The sequence below is a fragment of the Triticum aestivum genome, chromosome 3A (genome assembly GCF_018294505.1).
Source record: "Triticum aestivum cultivar Chinese Spring chromosome 3A, IWGSC CS RefSeq v2.1, whole genome shotgun sequence".
Taxonomy (NCBI): Eukaryota; Viridiplantae; Streptophyta; class Magnoliopsida; order Poales; family Poaceae; genus Triticum; species Triticum aestivum.
The window spans coordinates 444,874,560-444,885,444 of NC_057800.1; the positions used below are offsets into that span (position 1 = coordinate 444,874,560).

At 48.0% G+C, this 10,885-nt stretch overlaps 2 protein-coding genes across 2 annotated transcripts; both read left to right on the forward strand.

The window, feature by feature from the left end:
• Positions 1–1,328: 1,328 nt before the first annotated feature.
• On the forward strand, positions 1,329–4,444 carry LOC123061584 (protein CHUP1, chloroplastic). The gene is made up of 5 exons (XM_044484748.1): positions 1,329–3,228; positions 3,308–3,489; positions 3,584–3,713; positions 3,809–3,991; positions 4,099–4,444. The coding sequence occupies exons 2-5, from the start codon at positions 3,470–3,472 to the stop codon at positions 4,174–4,176; spliced, it is 411 nt and encodes a 136-aa protein (XP_044340683.1). The 5' UTR covers positions 1,329–3,228; positions 3,308–3,469; the 3' UTR covers positions 4,177–4,444.
• A 348-nt stretch (positions 4,445–4,792) lies between these two features.
• LOC123061585 (oleosin-like) lies at positions 4,793–6,056 on the forward strand. Its single transcript, XM_044484749.1, has one exon. It carries the CDS (start codon positions 4,847–4,849, stop codon positions 5,333–5,335), a length of 489 nt encoding a protein of 162 aa, XP_044340684.1. The 5' UTR covers positions 4,793–4,846; the 3' UTR covers positions 5,336–6,056.
• Positions 6,057–10,885: the final 4,829 nt, after the last annotated feature.

Below are 10,885 nucleotides of genomic sequence, written 5' to 3' on the forward strand. Positions count from 1 at the left end.
GGATTGCAATATTTATATTTGAATTAGTGTTGCATTTGATTATTTTACTCATCAAGGATTTTATGCTATTGGGTGTTACGGACTTAAGGAAAGTAGGAACGGATTTTTAAGAGACATAATTAGATGGCCAGTTCTCGTATCCGAATTTACGGATGAGTCTAGAGACATACCTGTAACCATAAATAAATATTATGCCATTTTGTGGGTAGGTATTGGAGATGTCCTTAGAATCCCACATGAAAAAACATGCTCTTAGAATGTTTGAAGTGCACTCTTAGTCCGAACATTTCATGCTTTGGTTTGGCTTGTGGATTTTGCTAATACGTGTGCGCATCATTTTTTCTACTAATTGTTTCGTTGACTTTGCTAGTATCACCATCGCCTTGCTGAAAATTACATGGTTAACATCACATTGTAACTGTCTACTGAATTAGTGATCTGACCACCTAATCCTTTCGTCGGAACAGATCAACTCGAGCAGTGCATGAGTACGATATAATGCCATCTACTGGGTTAATTAATGAAATTCTTCCGCAGAAAAATAATTAATGTGTTAACGATGGATTCAACTCCGGCCCCATACGTGATCGCAAAAGTCAAGCTAATCCGCGTTTGCAAATTAACACGGCAGCATGTGACCGGTAGGGTGAGGGTGAGGCAGACAGCGGAGACGTTCAACTGATTCGTGTGCAAGAACACCACGCGAAGTTTTCAGGAACGAGGAAACGATGGAGGAGCGGCTTGCCTCCAACAAGAGAGCTCCGAGGAAGCCGAAGCCGAAGCCGAGGCGGACCAAGCCCACCGTCCCCGCCGCACCCACCAGCAGCCCGTCGTTGACCTGCCCGCCACGCCCGCCAGGCGTTCCACCGCCACCTGGGCCTCCTCCGCGGCTGCGTGGAGGCCCTGTCCCGCCGCCGCCGTCTATGAAAGTGCCCGGCAAGGGCCGTCTGCCTGTGGCTGTGGGCGGCGGCGGCGAAAGAATGCGCCGCGCGCCCGAGATCGTGGAGTTCTACCAGTCCCTGACCAGGCGCGGCGAGGCCAGGCAGGCTGGCTCCCGAGGCCCCAAGGCGTCCGGCGGGTCAACGGCTCCCAAGAGCGACTTGATCGGGGAGATCACCAAGAACTCCCCTCATCTCCTTGCCGTGAGTACGAAACAATCTCTCTGGAACCATGCGCCGTTCCCTAGTTCCCCCTTGATCAAGTGCAGCAACAAATTTGCGTGCTCATTAGTGTTAGGAATAAGCCACGCATGAGTATGTGCTCGTGGTATGCGTGGCGTGGTGGTCAGCACGTGAGCTAGCTAGATGGACATGCATGCATGTATTAGTTGCGGTGTTTAGCAGGTTGTTAGCTGCGGCCGGTGGAGATGGCCGCGTCAAGCGCGTGGCGCGTGTAGCGTGCATGGCCGGGCTGATTGTTTGCATGCAGCGGATAGCTAGCTGGAGAAACGTGGGCGTTGCGTTTGCTGTAGGGCTACAAAGCTGCCGTCGTGGGTATGTGTTTGTACTGAGTTGAGCACCATGTAGACATTGCAAAGAGGAAAAAGATTCGGGCGTTCGTGCGCCCGTGGCGGCGTTCGTGCGCCGACCGGAAAATCTCGTGTCTTGTGTCTTCTTCTTCCTCTAGCCGAGAGTGAGAGAGGGCTGCGGTTCCAACAATTGGTATCATGAGCTTGGTGTCTTGGGTGCGCTTGCCGTGCCGGAGGCGTGGTCGCGATGGCGGCGCTCGCCGGCGGCTGCGCGTTGGAGCTCCGGGCCGTGTGTCGGCCCATGGAGGTGGGCGGCGTTGTGGCTGTCATGGCGCGTGGCGGATGCGGCGGGCGGTGACGTCGTACGTGCGGCGACCGCGGAGGCCGCCGAGGCGCTGCGTGGTGGCGCGGCGGCACAACACGGTGTGGCGGCGTGGAGGCACTGCATGGCGGCATGGAGGCCGCGGCGGTGCAGGGCAATAAGACGCGGCGACGAGCCGGGCGCAACCGGTGCGTGTTATGGGTGCGCACTGGACGCGTCGGGACCGCGGGAGTGGACCCCGTCGAGGCGCTGGACCTGGTTGCGCAGATCGCGTACGTGCGCGGCGGGAGCGCGGGCCGGGAGCGCGGGGACGTGGGGAGTGCGCGCGAAGGGCGCGACGGTCGCGGAGACGAGGAGGTCGCGAAGGACCTGCGTGATGGCGTAGAGGTCGCGACGGCTCGGGGCGACAACCGTGGAAGGTGCGTGACACGTAGGCGCGGCGTGGCGGCTGCCATGGCGGACGCGGAGGCGGCACGCGGTGAGCGTCTGGTGCTGTCGGGCTCGTCGGGCGCGTCGGATGCGCGCGGGACGTGCGGGACGCACTGGTGTGGCCAGGCTCGTCGGGCGCGTCGGGTGCGCGCGGGACGTGCGGGACGCGGAAGGACGCCAAGCGTGTGTCGCCGGCGGAGATGGAGCTCGGCGTATGTCGCCGGGGTCGTGACGGAGCACGGTGTAAACGGCGTCGGTGCGCCAGGTCGGGTCCTTGGCGGTGCGACCGGCGTCGATGCGCCGGGTCGGGTCCGCGGGCTGGATCACGGCCGTGACGATGGCAATGACAGGAGCTACAACAACTCCGGCGACGGCGAGGTCGTGGCTTAGGGGGAGAATGTTAGGAATAAGCCACGCATGAGTATGTGCTCGTGGTATGCGTGGCGTGGTGGTCAGCACGTGAGCTAGCTAGATGGACATGCATGCATGTATTAGTTGCGGTGTTTAGCAGGTTGTTAGCTGCGGCCGATGGAGATGGCCGCGTCAAGCGCGTGGCGCGTGTAGCGTGCATGGCCGGGCTGATTGTTTGCATGCAGCGGATAGCTAGCTGGAGAAACGTGGGCGTTGCGTTTGCTGTAGGGCTACAAAGCTGCCGTCGTGGGTATGTGTTTGTACTGAGTTGAGCACCATGTAGACATTGCAAAGAGGAAAAAGATTCGGGCGTTCGTGCGCCCGTGGCGGCGTTCGTGCGCCGACCGGAAAATCCCGTGTCTTGTGTCTTCTTCTTCCTCTAGCCGAGAGTGAGAGAGGGCTGCGGTTCCAACAATTAGTACTTCCACAGAGCAGAAATGCAGAATAATTGTAGCCGGCGTTGTAGGTTCAAGCCGACGTGGAGACCCAAGGGGACTTTGTGCGAACCTTGGTCGCCGAAGTCCGGGATGCGACCTTCGCGAGCATCGAGGACGTCGTCGCGTTTGTGACATGGCTCGACGAAGAGCTCTCCTTCCTGGTGAGTGTCCGCTCATTCTTTTGATCGGTAACCTCTCCCTGATTGACCAGAAGTCGATGAACGTAGTATTATTCTTCAGGTGGATGAACAAGCAGTCCTGAAGCACTTCGACTGGCCGGAGAAAAGAGCAGACACATTGTGAGACGCCGCTGCCAGGTACCAGGGCCTTCTGCAGCTAGAGAAGCAGATATCGTCCTTCGTCGATGACCGCGCGCTCCACCGCGACGCAGCGCTCGGCAAGATGTACTCCCTCTTTGAGAAGTATGTCTTGCTGTCTAATGGCTGGGTAACTTGAGAGTGCCTAGATGCACGAGTGCGCTAACTAAAATTCCCCTGTTCTGTTTATTATTCTCAGAACAGAGAAGAGCGTCCACAAGTTCCTGCAAGATAGGGATGCCGCCGACACGAAGAACAATCTCATCTCAAGGTACAAGGAGCAAGACATCCCAGTTGGCTGGATGTCAGACGCAGGTTTAATTGTCAAGGTGCATTTTCACAACTCTAATAGCATTGTGGATGCTTACCTAAGCTGACATTATCGTCTGAATTCTCGCATGCGTTGTGCTGTGATTTCTCGCAGGTCAAGTTGGCGTGCGTCAACCTCGCAAACCAGTACATGACGCGGGTGGTCTCGGAGATCGATGGTTTAAGAGGCATCAACAAAGATCACACCAGGGAAACAGCACTCTTCAAACGTCTGAAAGAGCAGAACAGTGAAGTGCTGCTCCATCAGGGTGTCAGGTTCGCGTTCCGGGTTCATCAGGTAAAGGAAATAATGGAATTGTTTGTTGATACATAGGATGGTTTTAGGTCTTTTATATACTACTCCTAGAAAATAACCTGCGGTATTTATCTTTGCCATGATCTTAGTTTACAGGCGGGTTCACTGCTCAGAGCTTGGGTGCTTTTGATGAGCTAAAACGACGGCATAATGATGGAACAACTTAACAGCGTGTACAGTGTCACAGTTTTTCGCTTCCAACATCTCTAAGTAGGGGCTCTTCGATTCAAAGGATTGGCAAAAGCATTTTGGAGGACTCTAACCTTGGGAGTTTTTCCTACGTGTGTTGTTTGATTCGAAAGAATACAATCCATATGAATTTTTCCCCTTAGGATTCATTTATACTATACCACACGAAAATTTCACTACAATCTTTGTGAATAATCCTATAGTTTTCATGTGCACAATCAAATAACTTGAATTCTTGTCGTACAATCAAGATGTCATGACATTCTATTTTTGTGTTTTTTCTTGTTTCTGTGTTTTAAAATTTCTGCGAATTAAGATGCCTTCAAGCTCTGGACCAGAGCAAAGTGAACAACGTGTAAATTATCAGAAATTTCAGTTCCGAAATTTCACGGATAACCTCAGCAGAGGACTGTTCAAGTGGTGTGTGTATGTCAAGTGTCTTGCTCCAACAAAGCAACGAAAGCTTGTGTTTCACTTTTAGTTGCACTGTGCTCATCGGTGCCAGGGTGCCACACGTCGCCGTGCATGCCTTACACGCTGGCCTGCTGGCACACGTCGTTCCCGACAAGCACGCACACTTCAACTCCTCCCCGCCATCTCCTCACCAGCAACTCTATCTTCGCACCCATCCATCTCGCGGCTCTTGCCATGGAGGATCGGCCGGGAAGCTCGTTGCCGGCCGTTCCTCGTCCGGTCCGGCCCCGTAGCGTCCAAGCGTCCTACTCGCCCCGCCGGCGCGTCCATCCATCCAACGCCCAGCTCCTCGTCTACCTAGCCCTCGCCGTCTCCTTGGCCGCACTCCTGGTCCTCACCGGCGTCACGCTCACCGTCGCGTCAGTCGTGCTCGTCGTCCTCGCCCCACTCTTGCTCCTCACCAGCCCTCTCTGGGCGCCGGTGACAGTCGTGGCCATCGTCTCGGTGGGCGCCCTGCTGTTCGGCTGTAGCCTCACGGTGTTCGCGCTGGGAGCGGGCACGTGGGCGCACCGGCACCTGACGGGGCGGCACCCGGTGGGCGCGCGTCGGGTGGGCTACGCGCGTGGGCGTGGCCGGTTCGCCGGCGCCGGTGGCCACGCGACGGGCTACCACGGGCAGGTACAGGGGTACGATCGGATGAAGGACGCCGTGCCCGGGGCCTAGCTGGCGGCGAACAAGCCTTACCTTGCCGTGCATTCCGTTTGGTTTGGCTACGTTTTACACACTGTGTTTTAGTTGGAACTGCTTCGATTTGGCGAGGTATATATATACTGTGCTGATACACGTTTTCGTGAGAAGTCGCCGTGTGTTGAATGCATTTCTTGATCCTGCGGGAATCAACTCTGCACATTGCTGACTGTATGTGCGTGTGTATGTTTATGTGAGTGCGGTCGTGCGGAGCTGATCAAGGCCATGATGCAGGAGACTGTTGCCGTGGTGAATAAAAAGGCTCTGTCGTATGATGAAGGCACAAAGTCACTTTGCGCGTTAACGGTACCTGCCGGTACATCTCACACCACTGTTTTTTGCCGGTGATTCGTGCTATGGCGTACAGATATGTAGTCCCTCCGTATCATAATGCAAGATGTTTTTGCAAGCTACTCCCTTCATCCTATAATATAAGAGTGTTTTTGAAACTAGTGTACTGTCAAAAACACTCTTATATTTATATTGTGTGACGGAGGTTTACTGTCAAAAACACTCTTACATTGTGGGACAGAGGGAGTAGAAAATATATTCTTTGTATAGCTTTCTTACTTTTTGGTATTTTTTTAATGTATCAGTTTGATGGCCCATAGTACTAGTTTTTGTGAATGTACTAGTATACATGCGACATCACTTGTCTCTCCCAAACAAATTCATAGACTTTTTGTTAATCTTAGTCAATTTAAATCACTCATATCTTCTAAACTATAAACTTGTTTTTGAAACTTTTTATATATTTGAATTTCTAGCACAAAGACCTTTAGAACAAGATCAATCTTGGATACGTTTTGACTAGTTTGAAAAAAGTGAAATATGTCATTATGAAATGTCAATTTGTGAAAATGATATTTAGAAATATGTAACAGTTTATTTCAAAAGAGTGAAATATGTTATTTCAAAAATGTGCAATTGAAATAGGTTGGTCTTTTTGGAAACAAGCCAGTGCAAAAGTGAAATGTAATGTGAACATGTGAAATTGATTTTTTTTAAAATGTGTAACAGTTTATTTCAAAAGAGTGAAAGATGTTTTTACAAAAATGTGCAATTGAAATATATGTGAGTTTGCGAAACAAGCCAGTGAAAAGTGAAATGTAATGTCAACATGTGAAACATTATTATTTCATAATGTGTAACAATTTATTTTAAAATAGTAAAATATGTTATTACAAAAAATTATAATTGAAATAGATGTGATTTGTGTGAAACAATTCAACGAAAGTGAAATGCAATGTCAACATGTGAAAATGATTTTTAAAAAGTGTACAACATTTTTTTGAAAAGAGTGAAATAGGTTTTTACAAAAATGTGCAATTGAAATATATGTGATTTTTGTGAAATAAATCAGTGAAAAGTGAAATGTAATGTCAATATGTGAAACTGATAATATGAAAATGTGTAGCGGTTTATTTCAATTGAGTGAAATGTGTTATTTAAAAAATGTGTAATTGAACGAGATGTGATCTTTTGTGTGAAATAAGCAGCTTCTGAAATTGAAAAGAATATACGAAACTAAAATGTGAAATTGAAAAGAATATACAAAACTGAAATGTGAACTTGTGAAACTGATTGAAATTGTTTCGTTCAAAAGATTTTATATGAAATATGTTTCATGAATTTTAAACTCAATTAAAAATTATCGAAAATCGGTCTTGTTTTGAACGTCTTTGCGCATGAGTTCAAATATATGGAAAGTTTTAAAATCAGAATATTGGTTCAAAACTTATGAGCCATTCAAAATGATATGAGAAAAATTAAACGTAAGTCTTTGGTTGGACAGGCAATGTTTTGTGCATGCGCAGCAGTGCACTTCTCTCACGCTCTCACTTGACAAAAAGCTAATGTTGTGGACCCCTCTTCTTTTTTACTTTCTCTATTTTTATTTACTCCGCATATTAAAGTTGACTGAAGTCAAATTTACTAAAATTTAACTAAGTTTATAAAAAAATATAAAAATTTATCATAACAAATCTATATGAAGTGGAAGTACATTCAATAATAAATCTACTAGTATTGTTTTTTTATTGTATATGCTAATATTTTATGTATAAACTTTATTAAAATTTATAAAGCTTGATTTTGACCAAATCTAATACGTGAAGTAAATAAAAACGGAGGAAGTACTGTTGTGTATTTACTAAGCAAAATGACTTGCTTTTTATGCAAAACTGTGTCGCACTAATTTGAGAATGGCAAGGAGCGGCTGCGGATCTGCCGGTAGTACGTAGCGTTGCCGCCCAATTTTTCGTTTTAATGATGAAGGTGAACCCTTGGTTGGATGAGCTTGGTGTCACATTGGCGTTGTTTTCTTTTTCTCGAGTTGTGTGTGTCAGTGCGGCTATCGCTGTGGTATAGTTAATTTTTATTTGTGAGGAAGGTGGTGCGTAGTAAACGGTGTCACGTTTTCTTTCTCTGAAACCATATGCCTATGCTACTTGTATTTATACAAGTCGGATGAGAACACGTACCCTCCCGGCAGGAGGGATCTTGCTATGTTTTTAGGGTTTTTTTTAGTTCGTTCAGGATTTGTATCATAGTTAGAAAGACGAAATAATGATGGCTTTTTAAAGATCGAATAAGGTTCTTGCTACCTAGCCTCTATTTCGGTGATATGTTGTTGAAGAGCATGTGGAGGTGTGCGACGAATCTCGCAGGATTCGGTCAGTGGTCTTTGTTGGATCCAAATTTTTTGAAGATGGAATAAGGTTCTCCCCGCTCAACTTTTGTTTTGGTGATGCGTCGTCATGGGGCGTGGGAAGGTGTGCGACGGATCTTGCTGGATTCGGTCAGTGGTCTTTGATGAATATGCTTGGATCCATTATTTGTTTGTCTTCATTCGTCTATCTATGGATTGAGCTCTTTCAATCTATACTTCGCTTCATCAACTGTGGTTGATGCTCTAGTATGCTAGTCATGTGGGGCCTTAACACGACGACTTTTCTACTGTCTATTACAACAAGTTTGGCTTGATTCCAGTGAGGAGAGGCGATGATAACGGCGCGTCTTGGCTCGTTCAACTGTTTATAGTCGTCGCTAGATTGTCTCTGAACATGAATACATATTTTTTGTTCATGATAAAAAGATCCGAAGTTTCGTCGCAAATAAAAAATACAACAAAAAAAACGAGCATACAAGCTCTATAGCTGGCACCGCCATACTTCTTAGAGGACACCAAATGAAGAAACGAGTTTGCTAAAACTCAGCTCCACGTACACAATCGTTGGATCAAAAAGCATGCAGCTATTCGTGCAGATGTACTGTACAAGCGAAGTTGTCCTCGGCCAGTTTTGTTTTTTCTATTTTGTTTGTTCTTTTAACACAGCATAGATGCAAGCGCTCATAGATATGCGCATATATCGATTTCTATAAACGCACACACGCATACTCTATCTCTATGAACATCTTTAAAGACTGAGTCGGCATTTTATCTTGGGATTTATGAAGTCATCGTAGGAATTCAGAATAATGCGAGCATCGGGACTTGAACCCTGATAGGTTAGGATGCCACTGCTCCTCTAACCATCTAACCACTCGTTGTTTCGCTTCTATTTTGTTTGTTATAGTGTTGTTGGCCCGTCGTGGCCCGTCACGTCCTCCTGCCCATAATCGAAGAAAGAGGTAGCGATGCTGCTGCTCAACGAGACAGTTCTAGTCCTGATATCTAAGGTAAAAAATAACGACAGTTTCGTCTCAGTTTCTCTCAATCAACCTCTCCAACGTCATGTACATAATAATATCAAAGGTAATGTCCAAGAGATTCAGTTACTGCTACCTGACATTATTGTTGAGGAACAATCAGGTTTTATCCCTGGTAAACTAATCACTGACAAAATTATAATAGCTTATGAATGCTTGCATTATGAAGAGAAACAAGGCTATGAAACAACAGTCATGTGCTTTGAAATTTGATATGATGAAGGCTTATGACAGGATTGAGTGAGAATATCTGAGAGCCATAATGCTAAAGTTGGGCTTCACTGACAGATAGGTGGACATTGTGATGAGCTTAGTGACCACAGTGAAGTTTTCTCTTATTGTCGGTGTCAAAACCGGCGGATCTCAGGTAGGGGGTCCCGAACTGTGCGTCTAAGGCGGATGGTAACAGGAGGCAGGGGACAAGATGTTTTACTCAGGTTCGGACCCTCTTGATGGAGGTAAAACCCTACGCCCTGCTTGATTTATTCTTGATGATATGGTTATTACAAGAGTTAATCTACTACGAGATTGGAGGGGCTAAACCCTAAAAGCTAGTCTAGGTATGATCGTATGTTGTCCTACGGACTAGAACCCTCCGGTTTATATAGACACCGGAGAGGGTTAGGATTACACAAGGTCGGTTACAAAGGAGGAGATATCCATATCCGTATTGCCTAGCTTGCCTTCCACGCCAAGAAGAGCCCCATCCGGACACGTGACGAAGTCTTCAATCTTGTATCTTCATAGTCCAACAGTCCAGCCAAAGGATAGAGTCCGGCTTCGGAGACCCCCTAATCCCGGACTCGCTCAGTAGCCCCTGAACCAGGCTTCAATGACGACGAGTCCGGCGCGCAGTGTTGTCTTCGACATTGCAAGGCGGGTTCCCCCTCCGGATATACCACAGAAGAGTTCAAATAAAAGGATAGTGTCCGACCCTGCAAAATAAGTTCCACATACCACCGTAGAGAGAATAATATTTCCACAAATCTAATCTGCTGACACGTTTTGGCAACATGACCTCATGCCATGGCTCGGTGATTATTCGAATCGTTTTTCTTTAACTAGCCCCGCACATAACGCGAGGCAGTTTCTTGACACGTCTTGTCAAAGCAGAGATCGTGTTCCCCTTATTACGGGATTATCATCAATACGGGCGTGGGTAACCCAACCGCGCCATCGATTACGGCGCTTGGGGGATAAGCGAGTTTTACCAGGCTAGTGGGGGCGCATAGTTTCGGCCGCCCTTAAAAAGGGATAAGGTTTAACCTTTCTCTACCCACGCCTTCTTCCTCCTTACTCATCCATTCTTGCGCACTCGAGCCCCAACGCCCAAGTCCACATCTTTCTCCTCAACCTCCTCCAAACATGTCCGGAGCGGGAGGCAAGTGGATGGCTTCCTCCGTTACGGAGGAACACATCAAAAAGCTGCGCGGAGCTGGATACTTAGCCACGAATATCGCGCATCGGCTGCCCGCTGCGGGGCAGATCGTCCCCACCCCGGAACCTCATAAGAGAGTAGTTTTCCTCCACCACTTCCTCCATGGACTGGGGTTTCCCCTTCATCCATTCGTCCGCGGTCTCATGTTCTACTACGGGCTGGACTTTCATGATCTGGCCCCAAATTTCATCCTCAACATTTCGGCATTCATCGTCGTTTGTGAGGCTTTCCTCCGCATCCGCCCCCACTTCGGTCTGTGGCTGAAGACCTTTAATATCAAGCCGAAGGTGGTGGGCGGCCAACAAGCAGAATGCGGCGGAGCCATGGTGGGCAAGATGCCCAATGTTATATGGCTTGAAGGCCCCTTCGTGGAGACC